The 26,363-nt window shown below is 42.6% G+C and overlaps 1 protein-coding gene across 1 annotated transcript; it reads right to left on the bottom strand.

The window, feature by feature from the left end:
• Positions 1 to 1,195: 1,195 nt before the first annotated feature.
• Positions 1,196 to 2,857, bottom strand: LOC135571736 (transmembrane protein 271-like). Its single transcript, XM_065018239.1, has one exon. The coding sequence runs from the start codon at positions 2,429 to 2,431 to the stop codon at positions 1,634 to 1,636; it is 798 nt and encodes a 265-aa protein (XP_064874311.1). The 5' UTR covers positions 2,432 to 2,857; the 3' UTR covers positions 1,196 to 1,633.
• Between the last annotated feature and the right edge of the window lie 23,506 nt (positions 2,858 to 26,363).

Genomic DNA, 26,363 nt, shown 5'->3' with positions numbered 1-26,363 from the left:
CCGGACTATTTGCATTGTGTGCCTCCCCCAACCCCTATTTTTATGCTGCTGCTACTCTCTGTTTATCATATATGCATAGTCACTTTAACATGCATGTACATACTACCTCAATTGGGCCGACCAACCAGTGCTCCCGCACATTGGCTAACCAGGCGATTTGCATTGTGTCCCGCCAACCCCTCTTTTACGCTACTGCTACTCTCTGTTCATCATATATGCATAGCCACTTTAACCATATCTACATATACATACTACCTCAATCATCTTGACTAATGATTGTCTGTATGTAGCCTCGCTACTGTATATAGCCTGTCTTTTAACTGTTGTTTTATTTCTTTACTTACTTATTGCTCACCTAATACTTTTTTGGCACTATTGGTTATAGCCTGTAAGTAAGCATTTCACTGTAAGGTCTACACCGGTTGTATTCGGTGCACGTGACAAATAAAATTAGATTTGAATTGACATATCGCGCGCGCCGCTCCATATCGCAAAGCCATAACGAATAGCTTGGTTGTAGTTGCTATTAAGCTGAATACTGCGAGTTGAGAAATAATAACTATACCTAATAGAAGCTTAAACCATCCTCTCTTCGGGGACAAGGGGACGAAGCTTTCAAAGTTGTATTTTTCCCACAATTGGATTTTAAAAATGTTTTACGATCAGAACTAATTTTGCATAGGGAGAGAGGAGATTGTCTCGCTCATCACAGCAGCATGTCCCAGTTCGCTATACACTGCATTACTTTTGACCAGAGACCTATAGGCCCCGGTAAACATTAGTGCATTATGTATGGAATAATGTGCCATTTGGGGCACAAACATAATATTCAATGGTTTAGTGGCCATTTAGTGAAGCATGTGGGACAAATGCAGGCTACCCATCAGGTTATACTACAGTGAGAACAAGAGCAATTGGCTCCGCTAAGTGAGAAAAAAAGGTGATAGGGGAATAGATCTACTACGTACAACATTTTCATTACTACTGTATTGCATGTAGATGGCAAAGTAATTTCATTTTAGACTCCAAATGATGTGGGCCTGTCTATCATCTTGTTCAGTCAAGCACTAGCCTGATTTAATGGGCCACACCTGTTGGGTGTGCAAGACGCATTACAGGCGTAGATGTTAGGAGTATGAAGGTAAAAATGGAGGTTGACATTTAAATAGAACTTCTAACATCAGGCGAGAGTAAATACACGTTTATTCATGTTTTAAATGAAACAATAACAACAGCAAACTATATGGGCATATGATGTGTATACAATCTGAATTCAAAACACAAATGCTTCTTTGATATCTGAACTCGTATGGTAGCATCTAATGGTCTATAGATCTGTTTCAAGTGTCTTTATTACCATGGAATTTTCACTATTTTGACCGATGGCAATGGGCTAGTTCATTGGCAGTATAATAGTAGATGTGCATATACTGCCAGTGTACCAGCAGGCTACCTTTGCTAAGAAGAAATAAGCATGAAGGCGAAACCGTTTTCGGCTGTGAACGGAAAACTGTTTAGGTAAGAATCTCTCCACGATTGTTTGTCTCAACACTGAATAGGCCGAAGGGGGAAATACAGTGATTGTCATTGCAGAATGTAGAGCCCATGTTGCAACTTTGTTTGTTCTGAGTTGCTATTTGTTACTTTCGTCTCCGGGGAAAATGTCTTCGTACGCGGGCGGTAGCTCGTTTGGGAGCGGGTAAGAAAACGGGTAGGAATGGTTGAGCTCGGGATCCGTGGGTGAATAACCCGGGAGCTCGATAGACGGGTGGCCCCTGCATTGTACTTCCACACCTGCCTCGTCGAACACGTGAAATATCCCCAAGTTAATATAGGAAACCGGTTGGAATTCGGACACGGTGAAGTCTTGCTCATCGCTGCAAAGAATATCCCCCGCGCTCTGCCTGTGTGATTGCCTCCGTCTGTAAAATTGCGCGGTTTTGTACCTTTTGATGATCACCAAGTTCATAAGCCCAAGAAGGCATTCCAAAGTGCTAAAAATGGTCGAGATGACTAGACTTTTCTGATAATCCTTCAATTGGTTGCAGATGGTGGTTAATTCCACAGAGTCTATGTCTAGGCAATAATGGGAATATTTGCGCTCCACAAGAGACACAGTGTCCCCGTCCACCACCGCGCCGGAGAAAGCGGTGAGAACTCCCAACAAAAACACCAGGATACCCATGAGAAAGAAATTCCGACACCCGGGCTTCCCTTTGCAACAAAGCAGCGCAAAACCCAGCAGCGCCTGCCCTAGTCCGACCAGTATCCCCGAGTAGAAAGCCCCAGCCGCGGTCGAGAGGTGAAAATGCACTTTTACTTTGGTGCCCAGCGAGATGCATTTGAATCCGACCACAACTTCGCTCACGGCGCAGACGAAGAGGAGGGTGCTGGAGACGATGGTACACAGTCCTTTCCCACTCAACTTCATTATATTCCTCCTCTACCACTCCCGGTCCCTCTCCCTCCTTCATCCTCCTTTGTCCTCCTCGTCAGCCCGTCTCGAAGCACTGTCAGATTTTGACATGATACACCGGTGACTGCAGTTCAAAACTTGGATCTCCGGAGCTGCGTGCTCTCTCCCCCTTTCCCGCTGCTTCGGGAATGGATTAATTATTGATAGGAAGAGCGCGTTCCTTCTGCGGTAGCGACCCCCGTAATCCAATTGAAAGGTAATGTTCACCCTCATGACCCTGCTCGCCCCCCATCCACACTGTTATGCAAGCATCCACATCTCCAAACGCGGTTCGAAATGATTATGGAGGACGATTAGCTCAAACCGGTGGTTATTTCCACGTCGCGTAATTGCGATCATACAATGAGTGCTAAACAGAATGCGGCAGTGGAGTGCCGCTAGGAGCGCAGAATAACTATTCCGGGGGAGGACGGAGAGGAGAAGAAGGCTTTTATATTGCTCAGAATCCCACAGGCTTGCGGCTCATAGAATATGGCCATACTGGCTGCCCACTGTACACCATTACTCCTTTGGCTAAAGTTATATCCAACCTGGCTCGTGAATAATTGGTACCAGACACACAATGGTGTGGTTTTGCTTTGAAAATAAAACAAATAGCCCCATGCTTTTTAGTCTGGGTCCATTTTAATTTCAATCTAGGCACGTAACATCATGTCTGTGATTTAAGGCAATACTGTCCACATAATGTCGTTCAGGCAGGAGCAGGTGTCCAATCATAATCAATTTCTAGACTGACACTCAGATGACGGGATTTGTTTTTGTTAGTGACAAGATTTAGTGCCATATTAGTTCCCATTTGTAGGCACCCAGAGTCTTGTGACACGTTGTTTTGAGCAACTTTAGAGTGTTGGGAATTTAGCTGAAAGTTGGTGGGGAGCATAATTAAATTCAAACATTGTACAATGAACCTTGGATCTACTGATTCAAATAAGAAGTTCTTTATCAATGCATGTCGACATTTTATATTTTAGGCCTTTCATACACTCTGAGCATACAAAAAAATAGGAACACCTTCCTAATATTGACTTGCACCCTTTTGCCCTCAGAACAGCCTCAATTCGTCAGGGCATGGACTGACTACAAGGTGTCGAAAGCATTCAACAGGGATGCTAGCCCATGTTGGGTTGGCTCCAATGTTTCCCACAATTGTGTCAAGTTGGCTTGATGTCCTGTGGGTGGTGGACCATTCTTGATACACCCGGGAAACTGTTGAGCATGAAAAGCCCCGCAGCATTGCAGTTCTTGACACACTCAAACGGTGCGCCTGGCATCTACTACCATACCCTGTTCAAAGGCACTTAAATATTTTGTCTTGCCCATTCACCTTCTGAATATCACACATACATAACCCATGTCTGAATTGTCTCAAGGCTTAAAACCCCTTCTTTAACCTGTCTTTTCCCTTTCATCAACACTGATTGAAGTGGATTTACAAGTGACATCAATAAGGGATCATAGCGTTCAGCTGGATTCACCTAGCCAGTCTATGTCATGGAAAGAGAAGGTGTTCCTAATGTTTGTACAATCAGTGTATGTATACAGCTGTGGAAATTGATAATGAAATGAATCGCCTAGACATTTAAAACTGAGGGACAGTTTATTATAACTTTTTCTGCACCTGTAATCCTGCATCTGAAAAGACAATCTAGAATTCAGACTAGATAGCATCCCCACCTTTATCTACTCACTGGAAGTAAAACCATGTGGAGGTTGACAATAGTTTCTCCAAAAGGCACAGATCCATTTAGAACAATCAAAGTGTTTCCTTTCACATAATACATAGACATCCAAGGCACTCATCTCCACCATTTAAACCCTCCATTATCTCCTGCTAAACAAGTAATAACTGCAATTAACTGCTAATCCCGACATCTGATTGACTTGCTATCTTAAAGAGAATACACCTGAACACTATCCAAACTGGGCAGTGTGTGTGCGTGTGTGTGTGAAACACATATATGCAGAGTTGAAGTTAAAGGTGAAATAAAAAAAAAAAAAGTTAGATATACAGTTGTGGCCAAAAGTTTTGAGAATGACACAAATATCAATTTTCACAAAGTTTGCTGCCTCAGTTTGTATGATGGAAATTTGCATATACTCGAGAATGTTATGAAGAATGATCAGATTAATTGCAATTAATTGCAAAGTCCCTCTTTGCCATGCAAATTAACTAAATCCCCCCAAAACATTTCCACTGCATTTCAGCCCTGCCACAAAAGGACCAGCTGACATCATGCCAGTGATACTCTCGTTACCGCAGGTGTAAGTGTTGACGAGGACAAGGCTGGAGATCACTCTGTCATGCTGATTGAGTTTGAATAACAGACTGGAAGCTTCAAAAGGAGGGTGGTGCTTGGAATCATTGTTCTTCCTCATTCAACCATGGTTACCTGCAAGGAAACATGTGCTGTCATCATTGCTTTGCACAAAAAGGGCTTCACAGGCAAGGATATTGCTGCCAGTAAGGTTGCACCTAAAGCAACCATTTATCGGATCATCAAGAACGTCAAGGAGAGTGGTTCAATTGTTGTGAAGAAGGCTTCAGGGCCCCCAAGAAAGTCCAGCAAGCGCCAGGACCATCTCCTAAAGTTGATTCAGCTGTGGGATTGGGGCAACACCAGTACAGAGCTTGCTCAGGAATGGCAGCAGGCAGGTGTGAGTGCATCTGCACGCACCGTGAGGCGAAGATTTTGGAGGATGCCCTGGTGTCAAGAAGGGCAGCAAAGATGCCACCTCTCCCCAGGAAAAACATCACGGACAGACTGATATTCTGTAAAAGGTACAGGGATTGGACTGCTGAGGACTGGGGTAAAGTAATTTTCTCTGATGAATCCCCTTTCCGATTGTTTGGTGCATCCGGAAAAAAGCTTGTCCAGAGAAGACAAGGTGAGCGCTACTATCAGTCCTGTGTCATGCCAACAGTAAAGCATCCTGTGACCATTCATGTGTGGGGTTGCTTCTCAGCCAAGGGAGTGGGCTCACTCACAATTTTGCCTAAGAACACAGCCATGAATAAAGAATGGTACCAACACATCCTCCGAGAGCAACTTCTCCCAACCATCCAGGAGCAGTTTGGTGACAGACAATGCCTTTTCCGGCATGATGGAGCTCCTTGCCGTAAGGCAAATGTATTAACTAAGTGGCTCGGGGAACAAAACATCGATATTTTGGGTCCATGGCCAGGAAACTCCCCAGACCTTAATCCCATTGAGAACTTGTGGTCAATCCTCAAGGGGCGGGTGGACAAACAAAAGGCCACAAATTCTGACAAACTCCAAGCATTGATTATGCAAGAATGGCCTGCCATCAGTTAGGATGTGGCCCAGAAGATAATTGACAGCATGCCAGGGCGGATTGCAGAGGTCTTGAAAAAGAAGAAAAAACTAATATTGACTCTTTGCATCAACTTGATGTAATTGTCAATAAAAGCCTTTGACACTCATGAAATGCTTGTAATTATACTTCAGTATTCCATAGTAACATCTGACAAAAATATCTAAAGACACTGATACAGCAAACTTTGATTTGTTATTTTTGTTGGTCTAGTTTCGGTTTCCCATCTCCACACTTCCTCTAGAGTTAGTACCTTCACACATAGTAATACAATATGGCCATTAATGTCTTTGGAGCCCAGAGGCCCAAACTGTATTGCCTGAGCTATCCATGGTGCTGAAAGGCCTATCTCTTGCATGGGCTGCAAATGGTATGTTCTGCACTGGCCATGGTGCTGAAACACCTCTAATTTGAACTCTACAACTGTATGTTTTGAGTTGTCAATGGTACTGAAACATGGCCAAAAGTTTTGAGAATGGCACAAATATACATTTTCACAGTGGTTTTTAACTAAACACCTTTCATAAACTGGTGGCTATTAGAAGAAGGGATCATGATATCCGTTTCTAAGAGCCGCCTGTTTATAATACATTATGGATGCATATCACCACATGGTGCAAGTATAAGACGTGCTATAAGCATTCATATTTATTGATAGCTACTTGTAACACCCTTTATAATCATCTAAAGTCTACATTTCAATACTTAGAGGATTACTCACCTGGACATACACATGATAAAGCATAAGCATTCATAAAATCGACTGACAGCAGAAATATGGTCATATGCATTGTAAAATACTACATAAGCAAAGCTCATGACTAAATGCTTAAATGCTTATGTGTTTATAATGCCTTACAAACCAGGTGGCTCATAGAAAGTGCTACCAAACGGGGATAACTTAATTCTACCATGGTTATGAATCCCTTCACACTGTTCTCATATCTTTGATATTATGCACATGCTTAGGTGTGTGTGCGTTCCTTCCAGTGTACATATGCATGAGCAGCATAATGCTTATATATTTATTTATAACTTGTACATGTGTTGATGTGAGACGTCTGTGCATGTGTCCTGTTTGACTGTGATGCCAGCTTGTTTGTTCACGCTTGCTTACTAGGTCAAATACAAATAAACGCACCTCGAGGACAGATGAAGAGATTTCTATTTGTTGTAGATCTTTGTTTCTCCCTTCATGTGTTTTCATCAACCCCACCGCTGCTCTGGTTGCCATGGCGTCAGGCAGCCATGGCGAGTGAGAGACAATGGGAAACTTTGCTTTTTCGTTAAGGGCCCGATTCCGACATATGAAATGAAGCCTTTCTTACGCACCTCTCTGTAGTTGGTATTCAGACTAACCTTATAAAAAAGTCCTTAGTGGGCTTTGCAGGCGGTGTGTTATTTTCATATTTTTATTTGCCTTCGCTGAATAAATGTAATTCAACCGTCTTGCTGGCCAACAGATTTTCTCGTGGAGGTTTACATCAATAGAGTTTTCAGTATATTTATCTTTAGCCCTCCCTTTAAATACGGTGCACCTTTTAGTTAGAATTTTGTCGACAGGCTAGAATACATAGAGAGAACAGGTTCAGAAAGAGAGCCATCTAAATATATGCATATTTGTCTCTGTTTCAACACCAACTGGTAGATAGCAAGTACTCTGATCTTGTAGATTATTTAGGCACATTTCTGGGTTAGGAAATGATGTATGAATCATTAAAAAAACGGTTTTGGCAAGCCTTTACGCAAAAAAATTCATATATATTGATGAGTCAAACATCCAGTGGTTTGATGTTGGAAGATTAGTGTACATATAATCATAATAGGGAGAATAGTTTACAAAAGTCGGCTATACCCTCCTCTATTGCCTGTACTAACCATGGAGCTGTGTGATGACACAGCCAAGTATTGCGCCATGCGTCGGGTTCAAACTGCTATGGCTTGGACTGTGCGCCGCTCCATAACAATTGAATTAGCCGAACAATTGAATTAGCCGAACAATTGAATTAGCCTAACAATTGAATTAGCCTAACAATTGAATTAGCCTAACAATTGAATTAACCTACATTGGCAGTCATCAGTCATGAGTCATGACCGCAGTAAAATTCCACAGTACCTGTTGAGTCGTGGTAATCTCCTTTTATGCACTCACGACATGCGTTGGTAGTACCAAAGTCTGTAGTACTGTCAGGTCACTAATGGCCTGGCACTCAGCGCTCTATTGTCCCTCTTACAGCTCTGACATCAATGAAAATCCAATCAAAGTCACATTAAACACCTATCATCAAAACAGTACCATGCTTTTAAAACTCACCTCCCTGTGATTGATCCATTTGAAGAAAGAAGTTCAACAACAGGTTGAAACTGAGTGGAAAACATGGTCGTTGTGGATGTTGTTTCAAAGCCTGACACAATGAAGTGGACCACACTTTCTAAAGTGATGATTCATTCAAAACACCGATTTGCATTTAGCATTTTGGAACTTGTGCATACCAATAGTCCTATATATGAGCCCCCCAAAAACAGAATTCATATAATGATTGTGCCTTTATACAACACATAGCCTACCGCTTGTTACACATGGCAGAAAATATGTCTTTGGTAAATAATTGGTCTAGCTTACACTCCAACATTAAACAATTTGTCGTAATGGCCTGAGTGTGGACTGTAGTATTATGCATACTGGATGGACTGGTTACCTTACGCTACGCTCCAAACAGCCTTAGGCAATGCTGTTGGTTCATTGATTGTGCAGGGGATGCTTACAGAGTTAGCCTACAATTATAGTGAATTTCTGTTTGATTTTGAATTGCCTAGTAAATAGGGAATTATTTATATTTTCCTAATTAATAGGCTGACATGTTACCTTTAACTACAGAATGTTTCACCACCATGCGTTTCCATCTCCTCCAATCTCTCCTTCATTCCTTTCTCGAGCGTGCAGAGAGAGGGGCTGTCAACAGTTTAATGAAATGTGTTCCGTTGTGAAAACAAGTTACTATTGATGTTCCCAAACAGATTTCTGTTAGTAAAGAAGAGATTCAATTGAGAATAGTCTGATGGGTGAAAAATAGGATCACTTGATGAGAGAACAGGGTGTGCAGCCTGAGGTCAAGGTTTTTAGCGACTTTCTCAAATCATGAATAGCACAGTCACATCATGCAGCCGATATATGTTTTGATTTCTAAGACATTCTAAGGTTTGTATCATTCACAACTAAAGTTGCCAAATAATGTATCGGACCTGTTTCAAATGATCACTTTTAGGGTCAACATAACCACTTCATAAGCGCACTCCATGTGGAATGGAAAAAATATATTTTCAATTTTATTCAGTTGATCTATATTCTTCTTACTATAAAATCATATAATATAAAATGGCACGGGATTATAAGCATGTCTTGTCTGCTAAATTAACAGCAGACTGTTGCATGACAATAATCGGCTGACAAAATTGGATGACCACCCCAGCCCTATCCTACCTGTCTTCTTTAATTATCAACTGTTACTAATTATCCTCAGCAAACAAACACGTGGTTGTGACGGTGTTTAGAAGAAGCAAGTGAAGGTAAACGTAACAATGTCATGATAATGTAGGCTATGCCAACTAAAGGGAACTAACAGTAAATTGGCAGTTGAATATGTGTGGTTATTAGGCCTACTGACAGTCTATGCTAATAGTGGCTAATATTTAACATGATAGAAACAGTAAACATAAAGTCAGTGTAGGCTATAATTAAGACATTTGAGTTCCCATCCTTGCAAGTTAAAAAAAGGCTGTACAATTCAAATTCTGCATGACGGCACAGCATTTCATAAAGTTTACTTTGGGAAAGTTGATAGCTTCAGTTTGCTGCAATATGACTGGTTTGTCTAAAACAAGTGTAATTTATGTTTACAATTCCCTTATCCAAACGGATTGCTCTTTTACCTAGCTTTTATCATTGTAAATTATAGTGCGTGGAGAATGCGGGAATTAATTCAAGGTTCAAATATGGCATCTCTGTTGTGCATAAAAAAGTGAATAACGTTCAATTTACGCATGCGGGTTGTAATCAGGGCCTATGTAGAGCTGGGGGATATGGACAAAATATCACAATATATTTTAAATGTTTGACAGTATGGCGGTAGGTTGGAGCAAAACTTTTTACTAATAACCGTTATGAACTTGCTTTATGAGTAGTGTGACCCTGTGGTGGCAACACATATATTCTAAATGATTTAAATGGGTCTTTCTCCATTCTGATTTATATTAAATTCAACTTCAACCTAAAATAATTTCCTGCATTTCCATCCATTTCTGTACTCATTTGAGAAGATTTCCACGATATGGACAAAAAAAACTAGGCCTTATTTTTAACAAAATATTGCAATTGTGATTTATTTGACTTGCCATTTAGATGAAAACACTTGGGTGACTGTTGGAATCATGGAAATACAATAAACATTCTAAGTATATAGTTAGAATATAATAGTGGGTACTTTGAATACAGTGTTGCATGACATGTCAACAAATACAAATGCCAGGGAGGAGTTATTGTGACAGGGTAGGAACCAAAGTGATGATCAGTGTTTAATAGGGCAGTGGATCCCAAACTTTCTCACTTGGGGAACAGACCTGCTTATCCACATCATCTATTTCTATGTGCACAAGTACTGTTCATTACAAACTGTTCACACCCCTCTTGTTAGTGGAGAGGATTTTGCAGGTTTAAAGTTTCGTTCCTGCAATTCTATACATTTTTCCATGTCTAATGTTTATTCATGTGATTTGAGTGACTAAAAAAATTACAACAAAATCTATGGGCTAAAAAACAACTAAATAAAAATGTTAGCTGACATAGGCTAGTTGATCTGGGCATTTCTGACATTTCTATAAATAGCGCTCTAAGGTATGCAATGACTAACATGACAAGAAGAACTGATGATTCATTACCCAATTTCGAAATTGCACCTTGTGCATTCTACTATTAAAACTTTCAAGAGTAGGTTTCCCCCTGCTGACCCCTTGCGCGCCCCATAGTTTGGGAACCTATCATCTTTGGCTGAATTAAATGTTTCTTCATGTAGCCAATATATTTATGCTTTGCTTCTTTGATTTATAAGATACTGTTGCACAGACATGCTGATTTAAGCCTACACAAAATCAAAGTTTATTTGTCACGTGCGCTGAACACAACACCCTTACAGTGAAATGCTTACTTACAGGCTCTAACCAATAGTGCAAAAAAGGTATTAGGTGAACAATAGGTAGGTAAAGAAATAAAAACAACAGTAAAAAGACAGGCTTTATACAGTAGAGAGGCTATAAAAGTAGCGAGGAAACATACAGACACCGGTTAGTCAGGCTGATTGAGGTAGTATGTACATACAGTGGGGCAAAAAAGTATTTAGTCAGCCACCAATTGTGCAAGTTCTCCCACTTAAAAATATGAGAGAGGCCTGTAATTTTCATCATAGGTACACTTCAACTATGACAGACAAAATGAGAAAAAAAATCCAGAAAATCACATTGTAGGATTTTTTATGAATTTATTTGCAAAATATGGTGGAAAATAAGTATTTGGTCAATAACAAAAGTTTATCTCAATACTTTGTTATATACCCTTTGTTGGCAATGGGAGAAGTGACGTTTTGGGGCCGTTGCTGGGCAACACGGACTTTCAACTCCCTCCAAAGATTTTCTATGGGGTTGAGATCTGGAGACTGGCTAGGCCACTCCAGGACCTTGAAATGCTTCTTACGAAGCCACTCCTTCGTTGCCCGAGCGGTGTGTTTGGGATCATTGTCATGCTGAACGACCCAGCCACGTTTCATATTCAATGCCCTTGCTGATGGAAGGAGGTTTTCACTCAAAATCTCACGATACATGGCCCCATTCATTCTTTCCTTTACACGGATCAGTCGTCCTGGTCCCTTTGCAGAAAAACAGCCCCAAAGCATGATGTTTCCACCCCCATGCTTCACAGTAGGTATGGTGTTCTTTGGCTGCAACTCAACGTTCTTTGTCCTCCAAACACGACAAATTGAGTTTTTATCAAAAAGTTATATTTTGGTTTCATCTGACCATATGACATTCTCCCAATCTTCTTCTGGATCATCCAAATCCTCTCCAGCAAACTTCAGATGGGCCTGGACATGTACTGGCTTAAGCAGGGGGACACGTCTGGCACTGCAGGATTTGAGTCTCTGGTGGCGTAGTGTGTTACTGATGGTTGGCTTTGTTACTTTGGTCCCAGCTCTCTGCAGGTCATTCACTAGGTCCCCCCGTGTGGTTCTGGAATTTTTGCTCTTGTGATCATTTTGACCCCACGGGGTGAGATCTTGCGTGGAGCCCCAGATCGAGGGAGATTATCAGTGGTCTTGTATGTCTTCCATTTCCTAATAATTGCTCCCACATTTCTTCAAACCAAGCTGCTTACCTATTGCAGATTCAGTTTTCCCAGCCTGGTGCAGGTCTACAATTTTGTTTCTGGTGTCCTTTGACAGCTCTTTGGTCTTGGCCATAGTGGAGTTTGGATTGTGACTGTTTGAGGTTGTGGACAGGTGTCTTTTATACTGATAACAAGTTCAAACAGGTGCCATTAATACAGGTAACGAGTGGAGGACAGAGGAGCCTCTTAAAGAAGAAGTTACAGGTCTGTGAGAGCCAGAAATCTTGCTTGTTTGTAGGTGACCAAATACTTATTTTCCACCATAATTTGCAAATAAATTCATAAAAAAATCCTACAATGTGATTATCTGGATTTTTTTTCCCTAATTTGGTCTGTCATAGTTGAAGTGTACCTATGATGAAAATTACAGGCCTCCTATCTTTTTAAGTGGGAGAACTTGCACAATTGGTGGCTGACTAAATACTTTTTGCCCCACTGTATGTACATACTACCTCAATCAGCCTGACAAACCGGTGTCTGTATGTTTCCTCGCTACTTTTATAGCCTCGCTACTGTCTAAATACTTTTTTGCCCCACTGTAGATATGGTTAAAGTGACTGTGCATATATGATGAACAGAGAGTAGCAGTAGCGTAGAGGGGTTGGCAGGTGGTGGAACACAATGCAGATAGCCCGGGTAGCCAATGTGCGGGAGCACTGGATGGTCGGCCCAATTGAGGTAGTATGTACATGAATGTATAGTTAAAATGACTATGCATATATGATAAACAGAGAGTAGCAGCAGAGTAAAAAGAGGGGTTGCGGGGAGGCACATGATGAAAATAATCCGGGTAGCCATTTGATTACCTATTCAGGAGTCTTATTGTTTAGGGGTAAAAACGGTTGAGAAGCCTTTTTGTCCTAGACTTGGCACTCCGGCACCGCTTGCCATGCGGTAGTAGAGAGAACAGTCTATGACTGGGGTGGCTGGGGTCTTTGCCAATTTTTAGGGCCTTCCTCTGACAACGCCTGGTGTAGAGGTCCTGGATGGCAGGCAGTTTAGCCCAAGTTATGTACTGGGGCGTACCCACTACCCTCTGTAGTGCCTTGCGGTCAGAGGCCGAGCAATGCCGTACCAGGCAGTGATGCACCCATGCTCTCGATGTTGCAGCTGTAGAACCTTTTGAGGATCTAGGACCCATGCCAAGTTGTTTTAGTTTCCTGAGGGGGAATAGGCTTTGTCGTGCCTTCACAACTCTCTTGGTGTGTTTGGACCATTCTAGTTTGTTGTTGATCTGGACACCGAGGAACTTGAAGCTCTCAACCTGCTACACTACAGCCCCGTCGATGAGAATGGGGGAGTGTTCGGTCCTCCTTTTCCTGTAGTCCACAATCATCTCCTTAGTCTTAGTTACGTTGAGGGATAGGTTGTTATTCTGGCACCACATGGCCAGCTCTCTGACCTCCCTATAGGCTCTCTCGTCGTTGTCGGTGATCAGGCCTACCACTGTTGTGTTGTCTGCAAACTTAATGATAGTGTTGGAGTCGTGCCTGGCCATGCAGTCGTGGGTGAACAGGGAGTACAGGAGGGGACTGAGCACGCACCCCTGGGGAGCTCCTGTGTTGAGGATCAGCGTGGCAGATGTGTTGCTACCTACCCTCACCACCTGGGGGCGGCCCGTCAGGAGGTCCAGGATCTAGTTGCAGAGGGAAGTGTTTAGTCCCAGGATCCTTAGCTTAGTGATGAGCTGTGAGGGTACTATGTTCTTGAACACTGAGCTGTAGTCAATGAATAGCATTCTCACATAAGTGTTGCTTTTGTCCAGGTGGGAAAGGGCAGTGTGGAGTGCAATAGAGATTGCATCAACTGTGGATCTGTTTGGGCAGTATGCAAATTGGAGTGGGTCTAGGGTTTCTGGGATAATGGTGTTGATGTGAGCCATGACCAGCCTTTCAAAGCACTTCATGGCTACGGACGTGAGTGCTATGGGTCTGTAGTCATTTCGGCAGGTTGCCTTTGTGTTCTTGGGCACAGGGACTATGGTGGTCTCCTTGAAACATGTTGGTATTACAGACTCAGTCAGGGACATGTAGAAAATGTCAGTGAAGACACCTGCCAGTTGGTCAGCACATGCCCGGAGCACACATCCTGGTAATCCATCTGGCCTTGCGTATGTTGACCTGTTTAAAATGTCTTACACGTCGGCTACGGAGAGCGTGATCCCACAGTCGTCCGGAACAGCTAATGCTCTTATGCATGCCTCAGTGTTACTTGCCTCGACGCGAGCATTGAAGTGATTTAGCTCATCTGGTAGGCTCGTGTCACTGGGCAGCTCGCGTCCGTACGTCTCTTTGTAGTCTGTAATAGTTTGCAAGCCATGCCAAAAAAGAGGAACGTCGGAGCCGGTGTAGTATGATTCAATCTTAGCCCTGTATTGATGCTTCACCTGTTTGATGGTTCGTCGCAGGGCATAGCAGGATTTCTTGTAAGCTTCCGGGTTAGAGTCCCGCACTTTGAAAGCGGCAGCTCTACCCTTTAGCTCAGTGCGAATGTTGCCTGTAATCCATGGCTTCTGGTTGGGGTATGTACGTACAGTTACTGTGGGGACGACGTCCTCGATGCACTTATTGATAAAGTGACTGATGTGGTGTACTCCTCAATGCCATCAGAAGAATCCCGGAACATGTTCCAGTCTGTGATAGCAAAACAGTCCTGTACTTTAGCATCTGCTTCATCTGAGCACTTTTTTATAGACCGAGTCACTGGTGCTTCCTGGTTTCATTTTTGCTTGTAAGCAGGAATCAGGAGGATAGAGTTGTGGTCAGATTTACCAAATGGAGGGCGAGGGAGAGCTTTGTATGCATCTCTGTGTGTGTTGAGTACAGGTGATCTAGATTTTTATCCCCTCTGGTTGCACATTTAAGATGTTGATGGAAATTTGGTAGAACTGATTTAAATTTCCCTACATTAAAGTCTCCGGCCACTAGGGGAGCCGCCTCTGGGTAAGTGGTTTCCTGTTTGCTTATTTCCTTATACAGCTGTCTGAGTGCAGTCTTAGTGCCAGCATCTGTCTGTGGTGGTAAATAAACAGACACAAAAAGTATATCTGAAAACTCTCTAGGCAAGTAGTGTGACGTGCAATTTATCACAATATACTCTACTTCAGGCGAGCAAAATCTAGGGACTTCCTTAGATTCGTCCATCAGCTGTTCACAAATATGCACAGACCCCCCCCCTCCTTTTTGTCCTCTGTACCTGCATCGGCTCGTCTTGCAAATAACTTGGATGATGGCCCTGTCGGGTATTTGGAGAATGTCTTGTGCGTCTTGCTTGTTGAAGAAAAAATCTTTGTCTAATCCGAGGTGAGTGGTCTCTGTCCTGATATCCAGAAGTTCTTTTTTGCCGTAAGCTAGCTAGCCAGCTAACTAGTGACCAGCATTAGTGGCTAAAACGATTTAACTAAAACTTGCTAAGAAAAGACAAACTAGCTGCTTGCAAATGTAAGAGGCACAAACTAATATAGTGTAATTATAGAACTCTGTGTGGCTCTGTTGGTAGAGCATGGCACTTGCAATGCCAGGGATGAAGGTTCGAGTCCCAAGGGAGACCGGTCTGCTAAATGACAAAAAAAAATTACAAAATGATTTAGATTAAGAAGAAAAGTGGAAACAGCATTGTTGCATTGGCCATGTAGACTAAGTGACAGGTGGCGGGGCTAGGACTCGGAGAGTGGCACGGAGAGGGATGACTTAAGTAGTGGTTTAAACTATAAAAATGGATGTTACACATGGCATTTAACATTCAAATACCGCTATAGACGATAAAGTAAAAACCCAAACCGGTATGTGCATCAATACCGGTATACCGCCTAAGTGAAAAGCTGACGACAGTCATTTTCCAGAAATAGGATCTTGGGAGTGATCAGGGAAAATAGGGAGGAGCAACACTGTCAACAGCATGGATACTGCTGCATCTAAACCATCTGAGAGCAGGATAGGGATAAATTCCTGTTTGTCTGTAGACATGAAATACGCCAGCAAACAACCCAAGCCTAATGAGGGCAGCAAACAGATGTGAGATAGAAACAAAGGGTGGCCTACCTTTGCAAAGTAATTCAGCACAATAGCTAACATGCTTTAACAAGGAGCACTGAGACATTATTAGAGAATAGCTAAGCTTCAAGTGACAGCTACAATTGTCACTTCAGGATAAAGCTCAGAGAACCTATTCATTTCACCCAATCAGTTAGCAGCAGCAATGGGCCGGGACCATTTCACACAAAAATGTTAGGGCACTTTTCAATCAGATCCGCTTTAGCTGACATCCGCATAGCAGTTGTTTTGGTGGTGTCGGAAGTGGAACAGAGTTAGAGCTGTCAAATCCACAAAAGGCTCCTGGCATTATACCTAAAGCGGACATTGCCATTGGCTGCACAGAGTTGCATTAACAGAAATCTCATGAAGCCTTGTTTACAAGTTTGAACACTGGAATGTGCAATGTAATTAAGATGATAGAAATTGACATTATTTAGTGGAATGATTTTTCAATTTGAGCGAAACACACCTACACTTTCTCTTTCTGAATTTCTAACAGGAGTGGTGGGTGCGGCTTCTTGACAATGATCGCAAGAGCAGCTGCTCACCGATCCGAAGGCTCCAACGCAGTTCCACCTCCGACCCCGCCAAAAGCTATGGGGGTGTCTGCTATGGCTGGTTAAATCCTAATCTGATTGAATCTAGGCCTTACACTATCATTTAACCGTGACACAAATTGTGTTTTTGTGAGTCCTCCCCTCAGACCTTCTCCAATGCAAGGAGAGAGAGGATACAAGGAATCTAGAAAAAAAATAAGAATAAAGAAAGAGAAAACATATTCCATCTTTGGAAAGAAGCAGAGTTCAAAGGCTCTTAGTAAAAGACCTGTTAGCAGTGTGCTTGGTTATTGAGTTTTTTGGTTATTGATCCATTTACCACCTAGTGTGATGGACTCCTACTGAGATGAATCAACATATACCCAATAAAATACAGCTATGTGATGTTAGGTAGTGTGCGTGTGCCTACCCGTGCAAAGCAATTCAGTACAAACTTTTGGCCCTTTTTCCTCGTTACTTGATAGCCTCAAGGGGCGGTATACATCAGTAGGTCTCTAACCGTTGAAAGCTGCTAGAGATCCAGTCCATGAGACACTTACACTAACAAGCCAAAGACGCTAGACTTAGGACTCACTACAGGTTTTCAAAACATTGGATGGAAGTGTCCCATCTGTTGAATAAACGACTCAAGATAATGGCATCACGATACAGATCATACAGGGTAAAAATCCTAAACTGAATGCGCTCATGCTTCAAATAAGTGTGAGATGAATCTAGACAGGCACAGGCCTATGTGAGACATTTAGGCGAGGTGGCCTCTCCCTCCATCAGTTCTCTCGTCCCCAGCCAGGCCATAGATTGTTTACCTGTGCCGTGACAAGGTGAGGGGGTTTCTATTTGTCACTTCCAAACTCATTCCCCTTCTCCCTCATACCACAATAACGAGGGCTGAGTGAACCAAGTTTTACCTGGCGTTGCTAAGCAACCAACCTCTTTTTCTCGCCCTCTGAATTTTTCCCAAAACGAGGACAAATGCAATGTAGCATGTGATGCCATGATAGGGCAATGATGGTGCATGCGAACAAGGGAAATGTGGATATCAATGGACATGTACAGCAGAGGAGGTTGGTGGGATGAGCTATAGGAAGGTGGGCTCATTGTAATGGCTGGAATGGAGTTAATGGAATGGGGTCAAACATGTAGTTCCCATGTGTTTGATACTGTTCCAGCCTTTACAATGAGCCTTCTGATGTACAGTACTGTATATCAGCAAAGTCTTCATACCTCACCAATACGGAGCATGATTTTCTACATTTGGTAATGAAATTACTTTAAACCGCAACTGCACCTAAAAGCCAACTTCTCATTTAGAAAACTTGATGAGTCAAACATTTCATCTACTGTAAAAATTGAATTCAAAGTGTAAATGAGATAATTTTGGTCATGAAGTCAGTCTCGTAAAAAACTGAGTTTTGTGAGATTACATCACATTATAAATGAAGATTGAGTTGGGTTCAACCCTGCCCACAACCGGTGGCACACATTTGGAGTGCAGCTAAACATGGACCAATCGTAATGCCCATGGTAAATTTGTGTTGACTTTGGATATCCCTATGGGGCTAGTTAGGGATCATTGGTAAATTACACAATGTACATGGGACAATCTGTAAAAATTGCAATAGCTCCAACTTTCAATTACTTAAAACCACAAACCAACTATAAATTCTAGAAATTAATGAACAAATAATGAAAGCATTATTATTTATTTACTTATAAAGGTGTGCAACCTGAAAATATATTCTCATTTACATTGTGTAATTTATTGATGGTCCCCAACTAGCCCCAGCGGCTATCCAAAGTCAACCAACTTTACCACAGTCACACACCAGCCGGCTGTAGCTGATTGGCAACAAATGATTAGGCTAACTCTTCCCACCTGTGAACACACACAAGAGACACCTACATCAAACCACACCCCAAAACCAACTCAAGTTTAAATTCAGTCATGGCCACTAGCATTAATGAACCAAATCTAAAATGAGGCCAAAATGCAGTCACCATTTAATGTCAGGCACTGCGCAGAACATTTCTCTCACAGTTCAGCTGACTGCGGTTGAAGTGTTGACACTACACACTATATTTGTGGAACATGGTGCTCCAAAGACAGATGTTGCACCCTTCAAAAGGAATCAGGCAAACCCATTACCTGTGAAAAGAATGCAAAGGCCTATACATGCACACTACCTAACATCACATAGCTGTATTTTTTATATTTTATTGGAACATGTTGATTCATCTCAGTAGGAGTCCATCACACTCTGTGGTAATTAGATCAATAGCCAAGCACACTGCTAACAGGTAGCTGTCTCCTACTAAGAGCCTTTGTTTGGACTCTGCTTCATTCCAAAGATGCCATATCAAATAAAATAGTATTTGTCACATGCGCCAAACACAACAGGTATTACAGTGACCTTACAGTAAAATGTTTACTTACAAGCCCTTAACCAACAATGCAGTTAATGAAAAAAGTGTTAAGTAAAAAATGAATAAAGGAGAAAAAAAAACTGTCACTTTCTCAATGAATCTTTTCTTGATTCCTTGCATCCTCCTCAAGATGCATTGGGGAATAAGTTCTGGGAGGAATCACAGAAAGACCATTTGGCACGGTCAAATGATTGTGTAAGGCCTAGATTCAATCAGAGCAAGAGTTAACCGGCCATAGTAGACACCCGCATAGCGGATGTTTTGGCAGTGTCAGAGGTGCAACTGCATTGGGAGCCATCAATTCGGGTGAGCAGCTGCTCTTGCGATCATTTTCAAGAAGATTCACCCGCCACACTACTGTTAGAAACTCAGAAGGAGAAAGTGTAGGCTATATAGAAATACCGGCCTCACCCTACTAGAATCTGAAGTCAAATGTCTACTGTTTGCGGATGATCTGGTGCTTCTGTCACCAACCAAGGATGGCCTACAGCAGCACCTAGATATTCTGCACAGATTCTGCCAGACGTGTGCCCTGACAGTAAATCTCAGTAAGACCAAAATAATGGTGTTCCAAAAAAGGTCCAGTCGCCAGGACCACAAATACATATTCCACCTAGACACCGTTGCCCTAGAGCACACAAAAAAAAAACTATACATACCTTGGCCTAAACATCAGCGCCACAGGTAACTTCCACAAAGCTGTGAATCTGAGATCTGAGAGACAAGGCAAGAAGGAACATAAAATTCAACATGCCAATTAGGATCTGGCTAAAAATACTTGAATCATTTATATAACCCATTGCCCTTTATGGTTGTGAAGTCTGGAGTCCGCTCACCAACCAAGAATTCACAAAATGGGACAAACACCAAATTAAGACTCTGCATGCAGAATTCTGCAAAAAATATCCTCAGTGTAGAACGCCAAATAATGCATGCAGAGCAGGACAATGCCCGCTAATGATCAAAATCCAGAAAAGAGCTGTTAAAGTCTACAACCACTTAAAAGGTAGCGATTTCCAAACCTTCCATGACAAAGCCATCACCCACAGAGAGATGAACCTGGAGAAGAGTCCCCTAAGCAAGCTGGTCCTGGGGCTCTGTTTACAAACACACCCCACAGAGCCCCAGGACAGCAACACAACAGGACCCAACCAAATCACGAGAAAACAAAAAGATAATTCTTTCCAATGTATCAAGTAATTAACAAAAAAGACAGAGCAAACTAGAATGCTATTTGGCCCTAAACAGAGTACACAGTGGCAGAATACCTGACCACTGTGACTGACCCAAACCTAACGACAGCTTTGACTATGTACAGACTCAGTGAGCATAGCCTTGCTATTGAGAAAGGCCGCCGTAGGCAGATTTGGCTCTCAAGAGAAGACAGGCTATGTGCACACTGCCCACAAAATGTGGAAACTGAGCTGCACGTCCTAACCTCCTGCCCAATGTATGACCATATTAGAGACACACATTACCCTCAGATTACACAGACCCACAAAGAATTCAAAAACAAACCCGATTTTTGATAAACTTCCATATCTACTGGGTGAAATACGACAGTGTGCCATCACAGCAGCAATATTTGTGACCTGCTGCCACAAGAAAAGGTCAACCAGTGAAGAACAAACAACATTGTAAATACAACCCATATTTATGCTCATCTATTTTTCCTTTTGTACTTTAACCATTTGTACATCATTACAACACTGTATATAGACAATGACATTTGTATTGTCTTTATTATTTTGGAACTTCTGTGAGTGGAATGTTCACTGTTCATTTTTATTTCACTTTTGTATTTTATCTACCTCACTTGCTTTGGCAATGTTAACATGTTTCCCATGCAAATAAAGCCCCTTGAATTGAATTTAAATAATTACGCTAGAAAAATAATAAAATAAAATAATGAGGATTTCGGCTAAAAAGGATCTGATTGAAAAGTGCCCTAACATTTTTGTGTGAAATGGAACTGAGCTGATTGATGCTGCTAACTGATTGGATGACAACTGTTGATGAAGCTGACACTTAAAAGTGGTCACTTGAAGCATAGCTTCTCTAATGTCTCAGGGCTCCTTGTTCCAGCATGTTAGCTATTGTCATAGTGGATGGTGTGTTTGGTTGGAGTCCAGAGTCAGTCCTCCCTTTTTCTGTACAGTATACAAGCATCTTATATCACACAGCCCTGTGTATGTGTGGGAGCGTGCACGTAAGACCGACCTCTGGTCTTGTGAGTCATCGTTCCTTGACGGGCTCAGCATCGGATTCATTATGGATAGCTGTAGGGGAAGTGGATCTGTCAGTATTTTCCCCACTCACCTCCTCCAATGCCGTTCTACCCTTTTTGTTTTCAGGTGCTTGGCATTTCCCTAAATAACTTATGAAGATCACAGTCACAGGGCTGAGCTTGCTTGCTGAGCTTGCTTGCTGAGCTTGCCTGCTGAGCTTGCCGATAAATTAAAGAGTCGTAAACTCAGGAATCCAAAAGTAGCAACACTGTCTAATAAAATAAAACTTTTACAACAGAATACTTTTAAATTTCCCCCTTTTCCTAATTTAGCCACATTATGTTTAATGTCAATTTGATGCTGGCATGATCCTCACCACCGCAAAGGCTGAATTGATGGTGACACAAACCCTGAAATGCATGGATCTCATCTTGTAAAAACAGTGCTTTATAATGTGAAGCTAATTATGTCAAAATATGTAGAAAATTATTGGTGTCGTTTGGAAGCAAGTTGTATTGTATTTTCAAATTCCGTTTGATAAGCATGGTCTTTAATTGTCAGTTTTTTTGTACATTTCTCAAGTTCACACAATGGGAGGCTGTCTGGATGTTCATGGGGTTGTGGCCGTAGACTAGAAATTTCTTTACACCATGCGATAATATGAGTTTTGTGATCTGATCAATATGATCGGGTGACAATGTGGGCAGCAGCCTCTCGGAGTTAGTGATGGCTGTTTAGCAGTCTGATGGCCTTGTTATTGAGAAACAGCTTCTATCTCTCAGTCCCAGCTTTGATGCACCTGTACTGACCTCGCCTTCTGGATGATAGCGGTGTGAACAAGCAGTGGGTTGTCTTTTTGGCCTTCCTGTGACATTGGGTGCTGTAGGTGTCATGGAGGGCAGGTAGTTTGCCCCCGGTGATGCGTTGTGCAGACAGCACCACCCTCTGGAAAGCCTTGCGGTTGAGGGCAGTGCAGTTGCCATACCAGGCTGTGATGCAGCCCGACATGATGCTCTCGATTGTGCATCTGTAAAAGTTTGTCCGTTTTTTGCTCCTTCACCACACTGTCTGTGTGGGTCGACCATTTCAGTTTGTCTGTGATGTGTACGCCCAGGAACTTAAAACTTCCCACCTTCTCCACTGCTGACCCCTTGATGTGGATAGGGGGACGCTCCCTCTGCTGTTTCCTGAAGTCCACGAGCATCTAATTTGTTTTGCTGACGTTGAGTGAGAGGTTGTTTTCCTGACACCAAACTCGAGCGTCCTCATCTCCTCCCTGTTGGCTGTCTCGTCGTTGTTGGTGATCAAGCCCACAACTGTTGTGTCGTCTGCAAACTTGATGATTGAGTTGGAGGCGTGCATGGCCACGCAGTCATGGGTGAACAGGGAGTACAGGAGAGGGCTGAGCATACACCCTTATGGACTGGGATAGGGAGCAATTAAATATGTCCGTAAACACACCAGCCAGCTGGTCTGTGCATGCTCTGAGGACGTGGCTAGGGATGCCGTCTGGGCCAGTAGCCTTGCTAGGGTTAACATGTTTAAATGTTTTACTCACGTCAGCAACTGAGAAGGAGAGGGGGGGGGGTGCAGACTTTGTTAGCGAGCCGCGACGGTGGCACTGTATTATCCTCGAAGAGGTCAAAGAAGGTGTTTAGTTTGTCTGGAAGTGTGACTTCGGTATTCGTGACTTGGCTGTTTTTGTTTTTTTAGTCCGTGATTTCCTGTAGACCCTGCCACATACGTCTCGTGTCTGAGCCATTAAATTGCAACTCCACCTTGTCCCTGTACAGGCATTTTGCTTGTTTGATTGCCTTGCGGAGGGAATAACTACACTATTTATATTCAGCCATATCGCCAGACCTCTTTCCATGGTTAAATGCGGTGGATTGCGCTTTGAGTTTTTCACGAATGCCACCATCCTTCCAGTTTCTGGTTAGGGTAGATTTGAATAGTTAGTGGTTACGACATCGCCAATGCATATTTATAAAACGCACTCACCGAGTCAGCATACAGATCAATGTCATTCTCTGAGGCTGATTGGAACATATTCCAGTCCGGGTGATCAAAACAATCTTGGAGCGTGGCTTCCTGTTGGTCAGTCCAGCATTGAATGTTTCTCGTTACTGGTACATCCTGTTTGAGTTTCTGCCTATAAGCTGGCACGAACAAGATGGCGTCGTGGTCAGATTTTCCAAAGGGAGGGCGGGGGAGGGCTTTGTATGCATCGTGGAAGTTAGAGTAGCAGTGGTCGAGAGTATTAGTGCAGTCAATATGCTGATAAAATTAGGTAACTTTGATCTCAAATTTGCTTTGTTAAAATCCCCAGTCACTATAAATGCAACCTCTGGGTATATCGTTTCCAGGTTACATAAAGTCGAGTGAAGTTCCTTGAGGGCCGTCTTGGTGTTCCTTGAGGGCCGTCTTGGTGTTCGCTTGAGGGGAGGGATGTACACAGCTGTGACTATAACTGACAAGAATTCTCTTGGTAGGTAGAATGGCCAGCATTTGATTGTAAGGAATTCTAGGTGGGTGAGCATAAGGACTTGAGTTCCTGCGTGTTGTTAACATCGCACCATGAGTTGTTAATCATAAAGCATACACCCCCGCCCATCCTCTTCCCAGAGAGGTGTTTATCTCTGTCGACGCAATGCATGGAGAAGCCCGGTGGCTGGACCGATTCCGGCAACATATCCCAAGAGAGCCATGTTTTTGTGAAACAGAGAATGTTAGTCTCTGATGTCTCTCTGGAAGGCAACCCTTGCTCAAATCTCCTCTACCGAGTAGTATATTCGGGAGCAGTGAGCGATGTGCCCGTTAAGGTAGCCTTTACCAGAAGACCGCTCCTTCTGCGTCGCTGTTGTTTTCAGTCAGCTGATGGGATTAGATCCATTGTCCTGGGTGGTGGTCCGAAGAGAGGATCTGCTTCGGGAAAGTCGTATTCCTGGTTGTAATGTTGGTAACTTGACGTTGTTCTTATATCCAATAGTTCTTCCTGGGCTGAAAGGAATAAGACTTAAGATTTCCTGGGGTAAAAATGTAAGAAATAATACATTAAAAAAACGAAATACTGCAGTTTCCTAAGAACGTGAAGCAAGGCGACCATCTCTGTCGGCGTAATCTTATTCCCAGCTATTAGGTCAATTAGACAGGTAGACCTTTAAATTAAGGTGGCTTTGGGGTAACTCCTTGCCTTGCCACAATAATGGCTATCAGTTAATAGTTTTGCATATTGAGTCCTGCAACTATCAAAATCAAACATACAAAGAAAGAGTAGAAGAATTGTGAAAGCAGCTGTGGCTTTGGGGGTAAAGCCTAGATTCAATTAGATGCGGGTGTCGGCTAGCACGGATCTGATACAATCTAGCCCTAAGTACCTATCTTGCAACATAGTTCAACTTCGGAATGATGAACCGTTGTCATAATGGAGAAAAACAAATTAACAGTTTGTGGGTTGACTTGTTTGAAATGAGTAAGAACTAAGATTACTCATGGTGGCGATTTTATATTCTAATTAAATAATTTTAAAGTGGCTATAGGACCAAAATTCTCCATCAATTAGCCATAACATGACTAATTATAAGCAACTTCAACCGCAGGCAAAATAACCCGCTGGTATATTAAGAGTAGTCTGAATGCTGAGCAGTCACAGTCCTGATGAGGCTGTGCAACATGCCTTCTCATTTTATCCGCTCTCATGCTGGAACAGATCATCAGAATCGAGGAAGGGAAGCAGAATGAGAGAGAGGGTAGAAGGAGGGGGGGTAGAGAGACAGATTGAGAAAGGCGGAGAGTTCAAGATGCCAGAGCCTACAACCTGTATCCATTAGGGAGAGAAGAGAGATGGGAGAGGTATAAAGATGCCCTGCTGTGAGTCCCAGAGTGTCTGGAGGTGAGTGTGAAGGAGTGAGATAGACAGAGGAGAGGGCCCATGTAATGGAGTTGTCAGCACCCGAGCCAATCCCTCCTAGGCTTCCGTGAACACATGGGAGACCGACATGGAGCTAATAGCCAGGGCTGCCACCTCTCCTGTGACATCTTGTTATACCAATGGAGATTATCAGGACCGCTTTGGGTGGGAGACTTGGTCATGTAGCAGGGAGGAAGGGGGCTGTGTGTGTTATCTTAAAGATGGGAGGGGCTAAACAGAAAATTACTTTCCATCCATCCTCTGTCTTACAGAATAATGGGTCGCTAGTCCATTGTAAATTGTCTTAAGAGAGCCATGTCTGAGAACAATTGGGATTCCCAGTTATGCATTTCGATCACTGCAAGGCGCCAGGCCTGAGACGTGTGCAGTATGTTTGTTTAGCTTGGGTTATGACTGACTGTTTTATATCATTGCAAATTGACCTCTCATAGTTTACCCTGTAGAAAGTTAGTACATTAGAGTGAGTCACGGTTGAAGTAGAGAATGTTCCTGGAGTATTTGGACGATTCCATGTGTCTCAGTTCAAATGTCCTCTCCCACAGAAACACTTCTCAATAAACACAAACTTAACAATCTCGTTTCACACAGGGACCGATTCAGACTTTTCTACATCCCTTTCTTACACTCTTCTCAGTAGTTGGTATTCAGCCATTATGCAGGTGCGTAACGGGCTTTGCCGGCATGGTCCCCTTGCGCATGCTGAATAAACGTAATTAAATCTGCTGAAAACCGGCCCACTTGCTGGCCAACAGATTTTTTCGTGGGGTTTTCATTAGGGTTCATTTTTTTCATTAGGGTTTTCAGGACATTTATCAAAAGCCATCCCTTTAAATTTGGTGTAACTTTAATTTTCTCAACAGACTCACTAGAATATATGGAGAGAATAGTTCAGAATATTTGGGATCAATGAAGGAAAGCCAAATAAATACACACATATTCATCTCCTT

Source organism: Oncorhynchus nerka, linkage group LG5 (genome assembly GCF_034236695.1).
Source record: "Oncorhynchus nerka isolate Pitt River linkage group LG5, Oner_Uvic_2.0, whole genome shotgun sequence".
In the NCBI taxonomy this organism is placed as follows: domain Eukaryota; kingdom Metazoa; phylum Chordata; class Actinopteri; order Salmoniformes; family Salmonidae; genus Oncorhynchus; species Oncorhynchus nerka.
Note: the sequence above shows the minus strand (reverse complement) of the source record. Positions and strands in the feature narration are given on the sequence as shown.